The following is a 22005-nucleotide window of genomic DNA, read 5'->3' on the forward strand; positions in this document are numbered from 1 at the left end:
ATTTGGGGCAAAGGCCAACTTCTGATTCTGCTACAGAACCTCTGATCAGTCCCTGACAACTTGACACAGGATAATGGGGGAGAAGGTAAAAGTCAATGTAGTGCTGAATTTATTTACAAAAGGTTTTCGTTCTTGTCTTTAGAACAGCCCTTCTAAACTGACCTGTGGTTTGTTCTAAACTTGATTATGTAGTCAAGAATATTTATGTTTGTGCAGTGTATAATAGTGAGGACTGATGGCTGTGATGGTTTCTTCCTGATTAATTCAGGAAGAACTTCAATGTGGGGTTATGCATTGTCACAAAAATGAGATTGCGTTTAGATCTGCACTGCTTACACTGCCTTGAATTGTGTGTACTGGCAAGGATCTGCCTTGATTTAAAGACATGCAAGGCTCTGAATCCTCCCTCTCCACTTGATTTTTGTGACTAACATTTCACAGTAGAAGAAACATTCAGGGAATTTTTCTGTCTAAATTAGTTAAACACTCCTTGAACGAATGTTGCCAACCATGTCCTTGAGTTGATATGCTGACGATTTCATTTCAAAGAATCCCAGACCAGGATGTTTTATGAATCCATGTGGATAACAACATTTATCCTAAGCCATGTGTGATAGCTTGGAGATGTGTGGCATATTAGGGAGAATTTAAAGACAGAGCTTAAGAAGAACAGGATATCTCAGTTCTTAACATGGATATTTGAGCAGATTGTTGGCAGCGTTGTTTTGTGACTGCTCATGAAACTGGGCAGGAGTCTTAGCTGGCTGGGAAATACTAAAATATGACCTTGGAACAAACTGTGATTTTTTTTTCCTTGAATGCTTCAAGTTGAAAGGTTTTGTAAGCAGCCATAATGGAGATGGAATATTTAAATCAAAAGGTAAAGAGCAGCAGAACTTCATGAGTGATGGTAATAAACCTCCCCTGCTTGATTAGTCATTCAAGGGTTTGGACAGGAAAAGGTTTGCTGGTTTTGGGTTTAGTTTTTAATCCAAATGCTGAGAGAAAAGAAGACTGCCATGTACATATTTGAAAAGCTTTCACAGCTTTATGGAATTAATTTATTGACTATACTAAAAGACAAATATGGGACTAACAGTGTGGCAATACATTTTGTTCTATGGTGTTTTGGGCAGCCAAGTTAACTCATGTTCTTTTGTCCTGGAGTGTTGTGCCCTGCCTGACCACACCTGGAGAGATCCTCCCAAGAAATACCCTAATATTGCTTGGCACACAAGTTTATCATCAAGGTCTGATTATACATAGTAAAATCACACTTTGGAGATGAAAGGAAAACTAGACATCTATGTTAGCAGTTACTTGTGTAGTCTTCTCAGAAGAAGTATGTTCTTCCTGAAACCTGTTAATGAAACTTTGCAGAAAGCAAAGGAGTAAAATGAAGGAAGAATATGGGTCTGATTTTCCATTAACAGTGTAAGTGAGAATCCGGGAGGAGCTGATGCTCCTTAGTTAAGAAAACATTAAAATACACTGAGGAAAATAAGAGTTAAATTCAAACTCCGTCCCCAGCTTGGTTCCTCACAGAGGTAGGTTTGAAATCCAGTGATTTCATTGTTGGAAATAAGTAATTTATGCTTAGTTATGCCAGAAAACTCTTCCCCTAGACAAACTAGTTGGCTTTTCCTAGTAGGGTTAATGTTTATTGGGGTGGTGGCATGAAAACCAAGGCAGATGATCCACTCTTTTGTTCAGACAAAGACAGAAGGGCTTGTGTGCAGAAACAGGATTTACTTATGTGAGGCACATGGCCTTCCACTGCAGAAAATAAAGCTGAGCTGCCACACAGCTGTCCTTGGACCTTCACATATTGTGTACCTCATGGCACCTGCACAGAAAGAAGGATTTTTAGGCAAAATCTCCTGGTTGGAACATATGAGTGAGTGTGAGGGTTGGGAGAGGGTGAGGATGTGCCTGTTCTGCAAAGCAGCTGCTGGTGCTGCTTTCTGGGCAGTGTGAGCATTTCTGCTGGAGCTGCTGCTGTCACACAGATGAACTTGAGGTAGTGAAATAAAGGTTGGAATAATAGGTGTGTAGATAGTAAAACTACATGTTCCTGAGTTCACTTCAAAGAAACTGTTCAAAGGAAAATGGGAAGAAACAATTTTAAACCTGAATTTCCTGAAATGCCGTCTGCCTGCACAGCTCAGTGGAGAGCACCTACACTGCAAAAAAAGCTTTGTCTCAAAACGTTAGTTACAGCTGCACTAATGTTTCCCCTGTTAACCTGTTAATGCCAACATTGGTGTGATTCTGGTGATTCATGAGAGAGTATTTCACAATATGTGCTGACTCGCCTCGTGCTCCTCTACCTCCCATCTCCCTACAGTGGTAAAGTGTGGTTATGTTTGCAGTTCTGCCTTTCCTGCTGGAGCAATATTGCTATGGAGATTCAGCGAAAGCAGTGTATAAGTCTACAGACTTTTTGAAGTCCTGCACTCAACCTTTAGTTCTGATGCAATCACTGTGTTCATCGAAACCCTACTGGAAATAGTGAATGCCTGCACTGAGTCCAGATGCTTTCCTTTGCTCCTGAAGGACAAAAGAGTTGCCAGAACCTACACTTTCATCACTGCAAGTGTGAGACTAAGTTTTCCTTTGAAAAATAAAATGATAGATGGATCATCAAGGAGCAAGAAGAGTTATTATTATTCAAGCTTGTTTTTCAGCAAGAGATGGGAATGCCATGCTTCCTGCTATGGGTGTCTGTGGTTACCCTGCCCAGCACAGGAGATCAGCAAAGGTGTCATTTCTGACTTCACTGTAAAGGTAAGGAAACACAGATTTCATAAACTGCCAAAGTAAGTAAGTAAGTTTGGTATGTGAACCACCATTTTCTTTTCAGTGCTAGAAATTTCTTTTTACAATGAACCATCTGCAAGCTTCCCCTGGAATTGCCCTCAACAGAACTGCTATTTGCAGGTGAGAAGAATGCTCCTAAGTGCCCACCAGTCCAGGTAGGGCTCCAGATACAGCATCAACCACAGCTCAGACAAAAAAAATTTGTAGTGTATTATGTCATCCATGCTATAAGGTAGTAAACTAAATCACACTTTTTCCTCAGTGGTACTCCTTGAACAAGAAAATTCTTTGAAATTCATATCTTTGAAACCTCTGCAGACTTCCAGAGATTATGAATTCCTTTGTTACCTCTCAGTAAAGGTTATGATTTTCCTAACAGTAATACCCACTAAACTGATTATTATGGGTATTTATTCTGATTATAATCCATTTTGATTGTAATTAAAATAAATATCCATGTGCAGGATGCTGATATGGAAGTAAGAATTTCTAAACAAGTGTGATGCCTGAAAAAATTAACAATACACAAACCTAACAGAATAAGGGATAAGTGTATTGACTACTTCAAACAGTGTAAATTCTGCTGCTGCTTCTTTATTCATCTTGTACAGCTTTTTGTTTCTTGGTGCAACTACTGTATTTCGTGCAACTCACTCAGCTTCATGTGCTCACAGTAATATACTGTAGCTTGTGCTGAGGTTTGCCTTCCAGCCATCATCTCCTGAATATTCAGAGCAGTTTGTTGCTTTTGTCCACCTCAACTTTAGTTATCTTGTCTTTCTTACAAACATCCTATGAAGCAAGTATTTTACCAAAGCTGTTGCCCAAACTTTGAACTTGTTCACACCTTGACGTGTCCTGCCTTGTGCACAGATGGTACCTCAGGGTTACTTGGCTGGTTCTTGCTCTGCATTTGCCTTTCAGTTTTGTCATTAGCATGAGGTTTATTATGGCAGGTAACCAGTCTGTTGAGGCATTGTTTAGATCATGATTAAAGTGTACTTCTTACTGCCAGTATTTACTAGCCAGTGACACACACACACCCCCTTCTCCTGGTTCAGCCCCAGCAGCAGCTCAGCCCTTCACTCCTCCCACTGGTGAGATGGGGAGGGGGTTAGAAGGATGAGAGTGGGAAAACTGGTGGGTTGAGATGCAGTCACTCCAAATAGCCAGCCTTCCTCCATCTCACCCCAGCTCTGTAATGCTGACCATGACACCACAAGGTCTGGGATGTCCCTGTGGCCAGCTGGGAAAAGCTGTCCCAGCCATGTTCCCTCCCAACTCCTTGTGCGCCCCCAGGCCCTCACTGGTGGGGTGGGAGAAGAGCAGGAAAGGCTTTGGCTCTGCAATAACTAAAACATCCCTATGTTATCAGCACTGTTCAGCACAAATCCAAAACACAGCCCTACCTAGCTACTGGGAAAATTAAGTTATCCCAGCCCAAACCAGAACACCTTAAGTTCTTGCTGTGCTCTTCACATGAATGGTTCCAACTGCTGCCTGCTGTGGTTGCTGTGACCTGCAAGAGCATTTGCCTGCTGGATCAGGAAAGAGCCTGATTTTGATTAACACACTCCATTCTTGGACTGTTTCATTTTCTTAGTCTTAGACTTGATGTCTTCTTGCCCCTTCCTCTTATGGAAGTGATAAATCTTTGGTGATTAGCAAAGCAATAGGCATCAGATGTTCTAGGTTACCGCAGCCCAAAAAGAAAAATAATTCTGCCCTTGAGAGCTGTTACTTTGCTTTTTCTTTATGGCTGCCAAAAGTTTGGGAGACTCTATGTGATGACAGTCTTTTTAAGTAGAAGGAAGTATCTAAAATGTGGCATAATGTCAGCATGCATCCCAGGTGCATGAAGTTGAACTATACTTGGCATGACAGGTCTGGCAGTTTCATTCAGTGAGGGTTTTGGGGTTTTTTCTTGTGTTCGCAAACTGTTACAAACCAATGAAGAAAAATATCACTTTGGCCTGACTTTAGGTTAGTGCCTCTAGGCAAGATCTAAAATAAGTTCTGCAAGGATCATCAGGTAAACTTAGATTTTGTGGTTTCTAAATCCTTTAAAATTCATGTGGAGGGTTTAGAGGTCAGTCTCTGTACCAGTCACTCCACCAGTATGTGAGCACAGTTGTTCCCTCTGTCCTCCAGGGCAGCCCCAGCTCCAAGCTGGCTCAGCTCACTGACCTTGCAAGGAAGAAGCATTTTACTGAACTAGCTCCAGGTTTCCAAGTCAGGAATGGGCAGGGCTGGACATTCCTTCTTTTAGTAGCAGGATTTTCTAGGCGGGAGTTGACCCGCAAGCAACTGGTTGTACAATTCATTTTATCAATGCGATGTTACACACTCAAAACGAAAGTGATTCACACAAGATAAATTAATCTTCCATTCATTTATTCACATTTTCCATGGATTTTTGTACATGTCCTCAGTGTATCAGAACTAATGAAAACATTAACATACATGTTATGTAAAACTTAAGTATTCACTGAAAAATTCTGAGCATTTTGAAATCTTCTAACAACTAACAAATCATCACATTCAGCATCTTCATTGGATTTAAACTAGCTCATGCCACTTTGAATTGTTTAATGTCAGGTAATTTCTGCACACACGCACCAGCTACAAAATTTTATCAAATGCAAATAAGTTAAGGCATCAGAAAGGAAGTCTTTAATGACAGTTTAAATGTTACAGTGCTGCAAAGGGAGCTGAACTTCAGTTTTAATAGCAAAGCAAGCCTCCTGATTGGTTTATGCTCTACAGTATGTTCATTTGAACTGTAAATTTAATTTAAACTTTGACATCCATCAACCAAAAGGGATTAAAGGAACACAGTGTTGCCCTCTCAAATAGATAATTTTGAATACATTACAAAACAACCCCACAAAACCAGAAAAACCTCACCCAAACAAAAACCCAAAAAGAACCCCACAAAGAACTAAACCTTGCATATTGCAATTTAGTATTTTAAAGTAAAATTCAAGCCAAGTGTAATAATCTCCCTTAGAAATTATTCTGAGAATTAAAAGAAGCAGGGATGTTTATTTTCCAGCCGAAACTTCAAAATTAGAGGGGGAGGAATGGATAAGACACTCCAACATCTACATACAGCTGGAACAGTGAAGGCATCAATGCAAACTGGGGCAGAAACTTGCATCTTTAGTATCAGGTATCTGATATCCAGCTGTTTAATACATTACTAACCAAGACACAAGAATGCCTCCTTGAGTGCCTCCTTCTGATCAAAACTCTTTCCTTGGATAGCATGTGCCAGTTTGTTAAGAAGGCAGCAGTACAGTGATGTCTGTGCTCTCCATGAAATTTGCTTTTTCATTTAAGGCTTTTTCATTTTGCTTTTTCATTTCTATGTAACAATCTCTGGCCTTTTACAGCATTTCTGTATTTTAGTATTTCTTAAATAGAAACTGAAACAACATCAAAAAATTCTAACAGTGCTGGAAAAGGGCTGTGCTTTATACCTGAGCACCAAGTTTGTCAGTGTGTGACTGACTTTTCCTGCTTCATAGTCTACATAATGGTACAGTCACCATGAATCGATGTTGATTAAAATCTGCTTTGCAGGGAAATTCTTCCCTGTTCTTTTCGAGGCAATTTTCCCCATGTAAAATGTTCAAATTTGTATGTTTATGTATATATTTGACATTCTGATGAAGGCAACATCCCAATTTTTTACCTTCCCTGGCTTTATTGATTAAATACATGCACAGAAGGATTTAGGGGTTACTTGCTGCAGTGGCTAGGGTAGGGTTTCATTCTTTCCAACACAATTTATTATTAATCTACTTACTTTTCCATTCACTCTGTGCCCTCTGCTTGCAAACAGGCCAGAGCTGTACTCTCAGAATTGGGCCACACCCATGTGTGCAAAACCCCACAGCTGGCCCTCTTCAGAGGCAAAGCATAAGGAAAGAAGTGTTAAGTTCAGTTTGTTGGTCCACGTTTCTAAGGATGAAGGAACAGTTCCAAAGCAAAGAAAAGGCAAAGCTTTTACAGACAGAGCTGTTCTTTATGGGATGTACCACCAGAGCTCTGTCTATAAACCTTTCTATACAGAAACAGGGTTAAGACAATACAGTCAAAAAACAAATGCAAAATTAACAGCCCTTGGACCAGAGCCTGGACTAAACTGTTAGGCAACGTTCTGCTTTTCATTCATACACATTTAGACACACCCTCTCAGCTTTGGGCCTCCAATTTAGGTAGCAGCAAGACACTTTTTTTTTTAAAAAAAAAAGCCTTATTTTGAGGAAAGCAATGTCACTGACTTTTAATGGTTTAAATACTTAGCCAGATGCAAAAAGAAATCCCAAAAGGCACCAGTTTATTTTTCAAATATCTCAAATGGCATCTAAGCTCCCTTCACACTCTAGTGTTAAAAATGCAATTCTTGTACACCAAGCGTGGCTGAAATGTGAGCAAAGGCCTTTGTTTTGGAACTTTGGTAAATAGGGCTATAGATAAAATCAAGATTTTCCTCCTTTTAATGAAGAGGGGAAAAAAAGGCCATAACCTGAATTGTGCAGTGAATTAGGCCTAGAGGCAGCCATTTGCTCCCCCCCCCAGAGCAGGGGTGCAGGTGAGATGTGCTGCACCTCATCAAATGGTGTTATTCCTTGTTCCCTGCCCACAGGATGCCACTGCGCTGGAGTTCCAGGTCCCCTATATGCATCATTGTGTCACACTGACATTTTTAAGGAAAGGGGGTTTTCCCTCTGTGTCACATAAGCCAGAGGCTAAACAGCATGTTTGTTCCATCTTGCCAAAGCTGGTCAGTGAGACACATCTGAGAGCAATTCAAGTTTTATATTAACATCAAGCTCTTGGAGAAGTCCCAGAGTTGGAAGCAAAGTAGAAAAAGTTACTAGGGAAGGAGTTTCCAGCAAACATTTGAAAAAAAGAAAAGGATTAAACCACCAAACACAGTCTGACAAAGTTTAGAGGGAAACCAAGACCAGAATGAATGTTCTGATCCCCAAATTATTGCCACCTGGTTAATTTTATCACAGCTGAAAATTATGTTTACAGATTACCCCATGCTCCCCACATGCAACAGAAGGCTTCTGCCAAAGCTGCACTCTGCTGCTCTACTTAATGCTTTTATCACATGGAAAAACACATCCTGACAACACACCCTTGTGCATGTGTCTCCTGGCAAGGGCCACAGGCAACAGAAAGGTCTTTAAAAGTCCTGAAGTTTGTTGGTGGGAAGAGCTCTCTTCAGCAAAGTACCAGCAGTAGGACCAGTGCAGCACATCCAGCTCTGCCTTGGCTGGGTTTTGGGATTAGGGACAAACACCTGGGAAGGACCACGTGGAAGTGCAACCCTTTGCCTCTGACCTGTCAGAAGCCAGGGGATGCCAGTGTGTCCAAGATAAAACTCTTCCAGTTGTCTGTTTGTACTATATTGCACATCATTCGCTTGTTGCTACAGCAAGAACAGAACAGACAGCTCCTCTGGAGGAACCACTACTGTCAACAAGACTACACAAGCAACTTCTCTTTTGAGTATCTGCAGTCTCTGAGTCCTGAAAGCACGTGGGTCTCCAGCACAAAGGAGATCATCACTGGTGGGGTGCAGTACTGTCAAGAAGTCTAAAAAGTCAGTCTCACCAGAATACAACAGAGCAGTTAAATTCTGCAGTCTAGAAGCAGTTTCAACAGGTAAACTTGAACATCCTCCCTTCCCAAGACAGGAGATGGTTGCATTCTTTTACAGTCTGTGAGGAAGCTCTGGTACCATGTTTTTCTACTCATATTTCTGTCCATTTGGTCGACTGGTGCTAAAAACAAATGCCTGGATTTACATCCATGTGCTTTATCCAGAAGAAGTCCTGCATTTAGATACTGAAAATGAGGGAGCACAATCCAACACTTGTGTTCTATTAAAGCTTTTATTAGCTAGTTTAGCTTTTCCTCACATCATTTTTCCAGAATTCCTATAACAGTTCTTAATATCAGAGTAAAGAATGAAATGTTCAAGTGAAGTTAGGGAAGAAAAAAAGAGCAGCAGCAGTTTGGCAATAACTCCTCAAATTACTGCAACTTATCTAAGCCTCCTTTTTCTCCAGTAAGATTTTGTGCAACTCATCTGCATCCTCACTTGTTTTCACTCTTATTAGCATAGTGACAGGAACAGTTGGATTCTTCTCATCGATCGGTGGATTGGGAACACACACTATAAGAACATTGTTTTTTCCGGTTCTTGAACATGGCATCTTAGGTGGAATTAGAACATTCAACAGTATATTTCCTGCATTTGAGGAGGGGAAAAAATTATGATTAGCCATTTTCTAGCTTTTTTACTCTAATACAGTGTTAATATAGGTACTAACTAGAGGTTATGGGCAGTGTTTGGAAGGAAGGCAATTCACAAACATCAGGTATGTTTGTCTTCTTCCCTAAGCATCTGTTCATGGCCACTGCTCTCAGATTTCTCTCCTCACTAGAAATGAGAAAAACTCTGCAAATACTGCATCCTCCTTTTTTAAATGGAGGAACCTGAATATCAAATGATAGCAGGGACACACAGGAGAAGGGGAAGGGGACAAGGGAGAAGCAGCAAATGAGGAATCCATTCACAGTGCTTAGTTTATGCCAAGTTACTCATTCTGACCACCAGACACACTTCACATGCAGAAACAAAATGTTCTGATACAGACAGACATGTTAATTTGGACAAACCAGGGTAAAACATGTTCTTTGTATCCCCAAATATACACTATAACCTTCTACTTCTTGCACTGCTTCATGTGCTCTCTTTTGTAATGCTCTACTAGAGGCATCCAAATGCTTGTGCCAGTATTCTAAATGATTTAGGGGGAAAAAAACAGTAGAAAGGTTTTCACTAATTGTATCTCTTAATGTTGTATAAAAAAGACCAAAATATCCTAATGCTTAGCAAGAAATTCTGACATCAAGAGTTGTTACTGGTATAAATGTACTTACCTAAATTGGTATCTGCTCGTACTAGGAGTTGAGTTTTTTCATTTCCTGCTGGTTTTAAATGTAATGTTCCTACACCTTTTTCTTTAAATTCATTATCCTTTTTGTAGAACAGTTTGCACCTGTGGAGAAAAAAATAAATCCCAAACCTTTGTTTGAGCAGCCATGTAGAGATGAAATACAAAGATATCTCCCAGACACATGTATCCACCTGACTCCCAGTAACGGTAATCAGGATTTAACATGTTGGGAGTAACCCAAATCTTTATTATTCTTGACCTTGTTTCATGTGCTAATGGACAGCACTTGCAGATCAAAGAGAATTATTTCTTTCAGTATTGAAATGATAAATGTATTACTTTCAGGGAAAAATAAAAGGCACAGCAACCTATACTCAGGGTCCATGAGGAGCAATAAATGTAGGCTACTTTTAAAATACACTAATTAGAAAGCCGTAAAAACTTGCTGTATCATTCTGCAGTTATAATAGGACTTTAATGTACAATTTATAAACATTTTAAGTGAAACTCTAATAAAGCTAAAGCCATTTTAATAAAGTAGCACACATCTTTCAGATAGAGCCAATGACTCTTTGTAGCAGAACAAATTCTGTGCTGAGTGTCAAGCAGATGTGCAATTACTTGGGCTACTGAACATACTTTGAAAAACTGCTTCTAGTAGAGCCAGTTTCATTTTGAACTTAAAAGCAATAACTTGTTCACTCCTTTATATAATAACAACCAGTACTTTCCAACTGAAGAGTCTTAATTTAGGCTATACAAATTCACCTGGTGGATTTTCCAGCAGTACTGGATATGATTTCTGTGGTAAAGGCCCAAGGTCCTGCAATTTAACTGTACAAAACCTGATGAAGGCAGAAACATCTTCACTTGTAAAGAAGCTGATCACATGTACAACACAAACTATTAGAGCTGTGTCCAAGATACAGAAGAATTTTAGTAAGATCTTACGCACTCCTGCCTGTAATTAACATTTTTTACAAGTTCTATGTGGATTCTGTGTGGATTCTTAACAAGCTTTATTAATTAGGAAGTCAGGAACATGTCATTAATGATGCACTGCAGTGGTGAAGAATAGCAATATGCAGGTTTATATTTTATTGTCCAAGTTAAAGTCACTTACTTCTTTGAGTAGAAAGCATCATCTTCTTTTATTTCATTAACAATGACTTTTGGTGGCTCTTCTTCCTCCTCTTCCCCTCCTTTAAACAGAAAGTTTTAATATGTTAATGTTGTGAGCACATACTTGGCACTGTATCCGAAGTCCCTTAGGCACACCATGGTTGGCATGGACACATTGACAGCCACAACACCTTTCAGTCCATGTGTACTCTGCAGCAGCTTCAGCTACAGAAAAAACACGTTACTTGTTTCTCATTCAGCTCTTATAGCAACTTCATCCTCACCTTCAGTTTAAGTGGGATGAAAATACCCAATCCATACCAAACAGTCAAACCCCAACAATAAAAAGTTTAGTAAGTCAAAACATTCTGTTTGAACAGAAAGTTCTTATATTTCAAAGAATGTGCTCCACAAATGAGTTCAAGTAAAGCACAATAAATACTTCCAAGAGCCAGGTTTTATTTATAATATTCCTTTTGGGGAAGGGAATTAGTTGCAGAATGACGGATAAGAGAGAGTGGCAGATGATACCTTTCCAGCCCCTCAGCTACTGGGATTTCTATCAGCCTGTTGTACCCAGCACAGGCAAAGAGCAGAGTAAAGCTGTCAGGTACTATGTAACTTTGTTGGCCTTACAATCTATTAAGTAAAACGGACTAAATTTTTCTGTATCTCAAGCTTTTTACTGCAGGGATCTCTTGATAAACCTACAAGGAAAACTAATGGGATGGAGAAGGCCAGCAGGCTCAAAGGTGAACATACCAGCTGGCTTTAAATTTCATCAATTCCTGTCCTCAGATAAAAGATTCTATTATATAAAGTGTAAATCTGACAGAAGCATGTAAGTCTTGATAAGCAGATACTTTTGGTGTTGCTTACAAAAGGTTGGGTTCTCCCAGTTAGGGGTATAATTTCTGCACTTTCAAATTCAAGAATGATGATGATCACAAAAAATAGAACTTCCTGAGTTGGAAAAGACCCACCAGGATCATCCAGTCCAATTCCTGGCCCTGCACAGACACCCCAACAATCCCACCCTGTTTATCCCTGAGAGCGTTGTCCAGACTCTCCTGGAGCTCCGGCAGCCTCGGGGCCGTGACCATTCCCTGGGAGCCTGGTCAGTGCCCTACACCCTCTGGGGGAAGACCCTTTCCCTGATATCCAACCTAAACCTCCCCGACACTACATCATGCCATCATTTTAATGAACTTTATATTGCTTTTTTAGTATTCTTAAGTTCACATACACTCACAGCTAACCATTAAAATAGCTAGGAATGCAAACACATAGAATTTACCTTTGTCCTCACTATTGCCAGTGTCTGTCTGAGGTTCCAATGAACTGGTGGACGCTGCAGTGACAGACTTAGCCTGGTTTGCATCTTTTCCAAACAAACCTGAATTCCCAGGAGAAAATGAGAAACTGCTAAGTGTTCCTGAACCAAGGGAACCCAAAACAGGACTGTCAACGCTCTTGCCAAAATTAAATGAGACAGTTGACGCAGCTCCTAACGGGTCTCTTTTATCTGACGCAGCTTCAGGTTTTTTGTCTGAGGTATCCTCAGTTTTGTTGTTAAACAAAAACGTGGAGCCTTGCTGGGGCTTTGAACTCCCAAACATAGGAGCAGCCCGCGCGCCAGGGGTCTTGGTGCTTTCATTCTCCGAGCCGCTGTCGCTGCTGCCTCCGTGCTGCTGCTCGATGCTGGCCAAGTACTGCTCGTAGTCCCTGAAGATGGGGCTGAGGTCGCACAGGGGGTTGGTGTTGACGTGCTTCACGATCCAGTCGCGCACGGAGCAGTTGAGGGCAGCCAGCTGTTTGTGGTAGGCGCCGGAGCTCAGGGCACCGCCTGACGGGCAGGGCTGGCTGCCGCCGTTGGCTCTGGGGCTGGCCGCCTTCTTCTCCGCAAACACAGCACCACTGGGACCATTGGACACTGGGGATCCTGTCACAAGAAAAATCACGGAGTTATAGAATATGCTGAGGTGGTAAGGACCCACCGGGATCACCCAGTCCAGCCCCTGGCCCTGCACAGACACCCCTCAATCCCACCCTGTGCATCCCTGAGAGCGTTGTCCAGACTCTCCTGGAGCTCTGGCAGCCTTGGGGCCGTGACCATTCCCTGGGAGCCTGGTCAGTGCCCTACACCCTCTGGGGGAAGACCCTTTCCCTGATACCCAACTTAACTCTGGTTTGGTTAATAAACTCCAGTTTAAACAAATAATACAACAAAACAACACAGATGCTGTGCTGACCTAGTGGGAAATGTGGCTTGGAACCTTTTTTTTTCCTCAGAAAACACAGCTCTCTTAAAAGCCTGACTAATATGTTCAATATATGTTAATGAAATCACTCATCCTTATTTAGCTGAGCTCCTTCTTTTGGATTACCACACTGTGCCCCAGGTACTGCCATGCCAGTGAGCAGGTCCAAGTTTTAATTTAGACAAGTAAGGGGTAGACAAAGTAGATAGACCACACTGGTGTATTAAAAAAAATCCAAAGACATCTTGTACAGAATTCTGAAAAAAAACCCCCATGTTTTATATATTGCCAAACCCTTCAAAATCTTACAAAAATCTAACAACTTTAGCAAGCTTTAACACTTATTAAATCAAAGTACTCATCTCTTGCCATTTGTGCTTTAAACCACCCTGAGTCTACTAGCCCATAATTTTACAAGTTTTTGAGCACTTCTGTATGAAAAATGCTAAAAAGCAAACTAGAAAAATTCTCACTGAATATTTCCTTAATTTATTCAAGCTCACTGAAATCTAAGTTACTCTAGACTTCAAACTCCACCATTTCTATTCTATGGCATGGTGACTCCAAAATTCTGTGGTGGCAATGTTAACATTTCTGCATCTCCAGCACAAAGGGACAGAACTAATATTCCTCAGGAAACTCCAAAGAATGAGAGCTCAACTTGCCAAAGTACTTCAAATGTCTTAAAGTTTAGGTGTAACTGTAACAGATAAAATTCTAGTAAGACTGTCTGCAACATCCGATGTACAAGGAAATAAGATAGAGAGTTTAGCTATGCAGCATGTATTTTTTATTTAAATTCAAATAACTGGGACATGTTACCAGATGCTTTATAGCTTTTACAGATTGCCTTATGCCAGTGCCTTCAATTTCCATCTGTGCCTAGAAAACTTTTACCTCCAGTATTAGAAATATGAATTTAGTAACCACCTCTTTAAATTGCATGCCTATGAAAACTTGTCCCTCCAGCACCCTAAAATTTTAAGAAATCTTACAAAGAGGTATTAAGCCTCAAAACCTTAAAACACAACTATAAGATGGTCTAAATTTGGTTTTTTTGCAACAAAAATAACCTTATAGATTTTATGACTGAGAGTGCTGATAAATATGTATGCTTATTTAAAACTTACCAAACGCTGACTGTGTTTCAGAGGTGCTCTTCAAACTGCTGAAAGAAGGAGTACTAGAGACACTACTGCTTCCATTGGACAGCCCTTCCAAAGGCTTTACTCCTGCGCCATTCCCAAATCCACTGAAGCCACCTCCACCTTTTCCAGAAGGCAATATAAAGCCTTTAAACCCTTTAAAAGCTCCTCCACTTTCAGACTGGGAAGAGAAAAAAAGAGAGACAACCACTTATACACATCTTCTCCACACAAATCCTATCTCCACTTAATATTTCTGACATCCTTGGTTTATTTTTCCCTAGTTCAGAGTGTCATTCCATGCATTAGTGTCAGCTATGCAAACCAAATAAACAGCTTCTTTATGACACACACTGCTACTGTTTTTAAAAGACTCAGATGTTTGGTATGAAAATGAACTGGGTCTAGGATGTGGATACATGGAAGTTGTTCAGAGCTGAGGATGTGTTTGACTACCTATTAGACATTCACAGCATCTTGTTTTCTTTAAATAATTACACAGGATAATATCAGGTTTATTTTCAACAACTTCTAGCATTTACAATTGCAATCAAGAGCCCAGTACTTTAACTCACTCATCACTCTGGAGTGACCTATGAAACCTCTTGCAATTTACCCCAAATATTCCAGTGTGACTGATGCAAGATGCAAAGACACTGTACTTGGCCACAAAACATCTCTCTCTGCAACCCAGTTCTTTCATCTCTCTCATTACCCAGTTCTGATCACTGTCTTTGCAACTGTATTATTTTATGGTATAGTTTCTTAGATGTTTCTAAAAGACAAAGGATTATTAACATGCAAATAAAGCACTGCAACTTTTAGGTCTTTGGAGGTAATGAACTTCTACTACTGGAAGTGAACATTCAATGTCTCTGGAAAACCATTAGAGGAGAACTGCTGCTGAGTTTAATCCGCTTTTGCCATTGAAGAAATGGCAAAGCCTGTAAATTTTAGTCTGTATTCCAGTATCTGACCTTGTGGTTATGGATCTCTGCTTCCTTTTGTGCTGTCTTTTCCAGTGTAGTCCTCTGCTTCTCATTCCTAGGTAGGCATTTTTATTGTGTTTCTCTCTTATCAGTCCCACCTTTCTCTCTGGACATTCCGGTTAAACTGTTGTCTTTTTCACTGCAGCATTCTGCTTGCTCCATGTAGGAATGTCAGTAAGTTTCAAGTTTACCTTTTTGTAAATATTTCACAGGTTTCTAATGCAACTTCAGCTGTCCTGTCATCTCTTCTGCATTTTAGACTTTGTCCAGCCTGTTGTCCTGGTTTTGGCTGGGATAGAGTGATTTTCTCCTAGTAGCTGATACAGTGGTGTGATTTGGATTCAGGGGGAGAAGAATGTTGACAACACAAGGATGTTTTACTTGGCTCTGAGCAGTGCTCACTGCAATCAAGGACTTCTCAGTGTCTCATGCTCTGCCAGTGAGCAGGACACAAGGAGCTGAGAGAGAGCACAGCCAGAACAGTGACCTGGACACAGAATGTCATGGCCAGCATAGAAACTGGGCGAGGGGGACTGGCTGGGAGCAGCTAATTCCTGCTTGAGGATGGGATGAGGTCAGGGGGTAGTGAGCAACTGCCCTGTGCATCACTGATTTTTCTTGGGTTTTGTTTTTTTTTTTTTGGTTCCCTTATCATCATTATAATACTTCAGTCATTAAACTCTTCTTATCTCAACCCAGGGGTTTTATCCTTTTTTCCAATTCTCCTCCTCATCCCACTAGGAGGAAGAGTGAGGGGCTGCATGACCCCTTAGTTGTCAGCTGGGGTTAAAGTACATCAGCCCTTCTACAAGCTCTAACAGCCTGCTTCCAGTCCCCTGACTACTTCTACAACCCATCTGGTTCCCCTTTCTCATTCTGTTCTGTTTTTCCTATTCCACTTGCCCCTGAATCTCTCCTGCTCAGGTTGTAGTTTATGTTTTCCATCAACTCTTTCCAGTACAATCCTTTATTTAACTGTATCCTCTACCACATTTCTGGCTAAAACTACTCAAGGCATTAGTGGGCTAAGTCAGCTTCCTCATTTACACTGCCTGGACTGGAGAAGGAAAATCAAAAGCATAGGAGAAGGCTGTCTAGCTCCCAATTGTGCTTAGTCTCATCCAATCCTAAAGCAATCTGAGTAACAGGTAAAGCTCCTGGCCTATTTCTAACATGATGCATGCCCTGTTCAAAGGATGTCTGGGAAAAATATATAAACAACAAAGTATTTGTCAAGGATTTCTGAAAAGACAACAATTTGTCTGGACTGAGTTAATGCTTTCACAGGGACTAAACCTGTAACAAAGGCCAACCTCCTTTCAATTTTCAATTTGTTACTGCAAAGAGTAGATGGCACTGAAGTTCTTAACAAGGAGGGAGAAAAAAAACCTAGCAGCATTCTTAACAAGACATGGTTTTCATTCTCAGAGCAGCTTAGTATTTGGGAGTTTTCTAATATAGCTTCTGACATCCCCCAGCCCTCCAGTATGGATAACTAGTAACTTTGCATTTCCATACTGCCATCTCTGCAAAAAATGAAAGTTTTACCCATTTGCAAATGGCATTGTGTCTGAAACACTCCTTATTTTTACTTCAAAAATATGCTGCAACACTCTCCTCTCCCAGTCAAACTAGGATTACCCTTTTTCTTTTTGCCTTAGCCTTATCCTTGGCATGGAACACTAAAGCCAAAGTTTAGGTGCACATATGAGCTGGTGAGCTGAAATGATAACTTTATTCAGCATCACTTACAAACCCAAGCAAGTAAACACCTGAGCATGATGTTGTATTGTGTAACTGAGTGAAACCCCATGTAAGAGACGGTCCAAAGATCCGTCATCTGCCTCACGACCATCGAGATGGAAACCCCCAAAAGGACTCTAAAACCCCAACACAGGAGTGCTGGCCTGGCTGAGGTGGGATGTTTGCCAAGTGTTGCCTGAAGGTGTGCTCAATGAAAAAACCTGGCATGCCTATCTATCGGAACATCAGAACCTGAGCAGAAACAATGGGCAAGTCACGCTGAATTGACTGCACTTGATGACGGCTGTACCGTTTTCAGTTCACACTGTACTTGCTAACAGCTGACCTGTTCCGAGTTCTCCATACAAACACACCGTAATGATTTCCCCACCTTTTGGCAAACTGCCTGTCCCTTTGGAAAGGACTGTAAGAACCCCTAAGTTAACCAAAGACTTTGAGATCTCCCCACGGAAGAAGACAGATCTATTGGCTGGACCACGAGGATTTAGTCTCTCGGCTGGGAGCTATATCCACCCTCTCTTTCTCTTTTCTCACTATCCTTTGTTTCCCTTCAAATCCTTCTATCGCATTTGATGTTGGCACTAATAAAAGTGCATTTGTTTTGATGAATACTGAGATCCCCTCTGTGTTGTTTTTGCACTCTGAGATGAGTTAATGAACCATCACGACTCCCACTTGCATTAGCAGATCGTCACACCCCAGCACTGGTGTTCAGTTACCTCAGAGCCAACGTTTCGGCGCTTGGCTTTTTTAATTGCTCTGTTCTTCAGGACCTCTTCACTTGCCACAGAGAATGTTCCCACCTGGAAGAGGAAGTGATGGAATCATTAGTGGAATACTTGAAATGCACAGCAGTGGCCAAGATCAGGTTTCGAACATGACTCTAACACTGCTACCAAACAAACAAGGGAAAAAGTTAAAAACCAACCCACTTCAAAATTACAGCACTGTCATTACCTTGCCAGCTACCTGACCTTGGCTTCATACTTGGAAAACTCTTTCTGGCTCTGCACTACATTTCCACAAATAATGTAAGTTTTGCCTTGCTTTTTCAAAACACAGCTCTAAGCTCTCTCTGCTGAAGGGAATCTGTCAGTAATCCACAGTTTGGAGCAGATATATGGAGATGTGGGCTCTAAGCGGCCTGCTGTAGTTCAAACACTAGCGAAGATAGCTAATGGCTCAGTTCTACCCTGCAATGAATGAGGAAATCAGGTTTTCTTATATTCAAATTCCTGGAAGAGTCAGTTTTCTTTCTTACATTTACAGGCCTAAGCATTTAATACTTTCAGTTGGACAAAAACTAAACCAGTTTGTTTAAACATGAGCCATAACGAAGTGTTAGACATTAAAGGTGAAAATCTCTTTTTACAATCAGGTGAAACATACCACTTGAACTACTTGCCTAATTCCTCTGGCTGTGTGGAAACATTCAGCTAAAATTAACATAGTTCTGAAGTTAACTATTACTGACCTTCAAAACAAAAAACAAAAAACAAAAAACAAAACAAAAAAAACAAACCAAAACAACAACAACAAAAACAAACAAAAAAACCCAAACAAAACAAAAACAAAAACAAAAAAAACCCCAAAACTGGAAGCATACAGAGCACTTATCTCCAGAAATCAAATCTACTTTCCTGTCAATTCAATTAATACCTATCACACATTTGAAGAGTCCAAAAGCATTTTAGCAAGCCTGGGGTTCCCTCTAGAAACATGAAGTTCCTTTCCCCAGAACCACTGATGTAATTTTAACTCTTAAAAGCTGCTTTGCTCTATGGTCTGCATAATTGGAAGCTTTATAAAAATAATTTTTAGAAGTCCACTTCTATAAAATTATCTTTAATTGCTACACTTTTAACCAGTTCTACTGCAGGTTTTATGCACAAGATACACAGCAAATGTAAACAGCTACTCTGCTGCCTGCAGGAGTGCATGGTGGGGGAACTAATGTGTATTTTACCTCTTCAGCTTCATCCTCCTGGTCCCAGTTTCGGTCAGTCAGTTCCTTCTCTGCAATTCTCTTTGCCATTTTTCCACACCTGCGTGGAAGAAATAAAAATCCTAGAAAGAATTGTACAGAAATTGAATTCTAAGTAGCTGTGATCTTCAATTTGTATTCGTCGAATAAAAAAACAAGAATTGCAGTTCATGCAGAAGCATATCAAGATTGGAATGACAATAGAAAACCAAGTGTTGTGGCAAAAACAATCAGCACCACTTGAGATTAAAGTTGTGGTGATCAGCCATATTCAATCTTAAATTAAAGTAACAACAGAAATGTACTTTAATGTTATGGAATAAATTTTCTTTAGCAGCTGGAAAAATTCCTTTCAGAACTGTAACTCATATACTCTGATCCTGAAGGGCTACAAACTCCCCAAAGCTGTGGAATTCATAAAAATTAATTCATTAAAACACTGCATATTCCACTCCACATTGCCGCCTCAGGGTACCCACGTAAGCAGCAAGAAAAAGTAAGTTGCATTATAACATCTAAAATAAATACTAATGAGGACCCACTGAATCAACTGAGCAGAGAGCTTACTTAAGACTGAAGACAATGCTCTCCTTTAAAAAATTGGATTGGTAGGCCATTACTAATTTGAAAAAAAATTATGAGTAAATGAGATTAGCTTTCCTACAAAGGATACATAAGGTTTGTCATGGATTTTAGAGCAATTACTGTAAGCAGAAAAATCATTATTTTTCTGGTTATCTCTGTGATGTAAAGCAAAATCAGCTTTGCTTTGTAACTGTTCTGAGTCCCATTTTACCAAAGTACAACTTATGAGCTATGTACAAAACCAAAGAAAGAAAATGTGGTAGCTGGATTCAATCTAGAAAATGTGGCAAGCAATCACACTACTGGAATTTATGAGAAAAAACAGGTTTTTTACTAACTATGGTTATATATTCTGACACTAGATACAAAAACTTTCCAAAGGAAATATGTAGTTTTGTTGCAATTTAAATCTCAAGCAAGCACAGAAATTAAAACTCTTCCAAAAATCCTCTTGGGTTTGTGATTAAGACCTGCCCAGGAAAGAAAAGAAAAAAAGCCACAAATCACTGAATTTCAGAGCCAGAAACTGTAACACTACATTGTTACATGATATCTTGTTTATATGTTGAAATGTTTTAAAACAGCAAATCCAGCAGCACAGCAGCCTTGGAGATGACACGTGCAAGTCCTCAATTTTGTCTGACACACATCACAAATAAGGTCAAGTTACCAGAGCTTCTGGAAGTAGAGGGACAAAGTTGGGCCCATGTATACATATTTAAATCCTCTAATCAACACTGTCCTGAAAGCAGACATCCTTACTTGATCCCTGGGAGACTATTTCAATCTAACCCATTAAAAAGCTAAAAAAGAAGTTTTAAAGTCACCTTTATTTAAATTACTGTTTCATTGCTTTATTTTTATATAGAATGTATTATATTATGTAATACATGGTAATTTTAGTTTTGAATTCATAATAAATAAAAATATTCTGTATATATAATCTGCATATAGTCACATTATGTATATAATATAATATTAATTAAATGTATTAGTTTGATTATTACATCAAACATTTGAGTTATTGAAAGAGCACATTAACTGCAAAGCCTGTCCCCCACCAAAAGAGGGAAAACCTTGTCAACCTGAGCTCCAGGCTTTCTGCACCCCCCTGTGCTTACAGGTTCTCTACAAAAGCACTGTACAGCATCTAACATACATTAATCTAACACAGAGCCTGAGGTGTATTCTATCCCGTGAAACAAGAACCAACACAAACATACATCTGGCTGTTGGTGTTCCCAAACTTCGCCAAGTTTTAGGAGCACATGTTCTGAACAGGCTGAAATAGAAGTACTTTGAGGAACATATCAAGGAATCCCAGAATATCCTCAGTTGGAAAGCACCCACAAGGATCATCCAGTCCAGCCCCTGGCCCTGCACAGACACCCCTCAATCTCACCCTGAGCATCCCTGAGAGCGTTGTCCAAACTCTCCTGGAGCTCTGGAGCCTTGAGGCGTGACCATTCCCTGGGAGCCTGGTCAGTGCCCTACACCCTCTGGGGGAAGACCCTTTCCCTGATACCCAACATAACTCCTGTTCTATTAGCAAGCTCTTCTTGTTTAAAAATAACACGACACAGATGCTTTGCTGACCTACAGAGATCCGCCCAGGAGCTTCCCTGCCCTATTTAACGCAGCCGTTCGCCAGCGAGGCGCAGCATCAGCTGAACAGCGAGGGCCCGGGAGCGCCGCGGTGCCGGCGGGAGCGGAGCCGGCTGCCGGGCCCCGGCGGTGTCGCTGCGGTGTCGCCGCGGGTCCCGGCGGGAGGAAGCGGAAGCCGGATGCCGCCGGGGCCACCGCGCGCTCCCGTCCCCGCGGAGCTGCCGTTCCGCTTGGGCTCCCGGCTGCCCTCGCTCCGTCCCGGGGACACCACCTCGCGTTCCCCGCACACCTCACAGACCCACCGGCGCGTCCCGCACCCTACCAACCCGCACCGCTTCGGACCCCGGTTCAAAACGCCGCCGCCGCGCTCCCTCCATCCGCACCCCGCACCGCCCTGCGCGGGTCCCGCCCGTGCCCGGTCACGCCTCGCCCCCCGCGCGTAGGACCCGCGGGACTCACTCGCTCGGGCGGGCGCTTCTCTCCCGCCGCGCTGCGCTGCGGGGCCGACGCTGCGGCGGGCGTGTGGCGGGGTCCTCCTCGCAGGCTGCGCGGCCCCGGGGCGCGCTCAGCATCCCCCCGCTGTGCCCCCGCAATCCGCGATGCCGCCCGGCCCGGCCGCTCCCTCTGTGTCCGCCGGGAGACGGGGCTCGGAGGGGCCCAAGCCGGGAACGACGCGTCCGCCGCTGTCCCGCGCCCGCCCGCACCGCGCGTGCGCCCGGCGGGCCGAGGGGCGGGGCCGAGGGG

The 22005-nt window shown here is 41.6% G+C and overlaps 2 protein-coding genes across 3 annotated transcripts in view; one reads left to right on the forward strand and one right to left on the reverse strand.

Annotated features, from left to right (window-relative positions):
* The window catches only part of KIAA0930 (KIAA0930 ortholog), a 50425-nt gene extending 47778 nt beyond the window's left edge, over nucleotides 1–2647 (forward strand). For both annotated transcript variants that reach the window (XR_010743650.1, XR_010743652.1), the window contains one exon: nucleotides 2373–2647. The gene's annotated coding sequence lies outside the window, so the exon portion shown is untranslated. The remainder of the gene's footprint in view (nucleotides 1–2372) is intronic.
* A 2550-nt stretch (nucleotides 2648–5197) lies between these two features.
* NUP50 (nucleoporin 50) lies at nucleotides 5198–22005 on the reverse strand. Its single transcript, XM_066319471.1, has 8 exons — nucleotides 21721–22005; nucleotides 19054–19132; nucleotides 17807–17890; nucleotides 14320–14515; nucleotides 12226–12870; nucleotides 10930–11008; nucleotides 9790–9908; nucleotides 5198–9094 (listed from the first exon to the last, which is right to left on the reverse strand). The coding sequence occupies exons 1-8, from the start codon at nucleotides 21831–21833 to the stop codon at nucleotides 8892–8894; spliced, it is 1518 nt and encodes a 505-aa protein (XP_066175568.1). The 5' UTR covers nucleotides 21834–22005; the 3' UTR covers nucleotides 5198–8891.

This window comes from Sylvia atricapilla, chromosome 5 (genome assembly GCF_009819655.1).
Source record: "Sylvia atricapilla isolate bSylAtr1 chromosome 5, bSylAtr1.pri, whole genome shotgun sequence".
NCBI lineage: Eukaryota > Metazoa > Chordata > Aves > Passeriformes > Sylviidae > Sylvia > Sylvia atricapilla.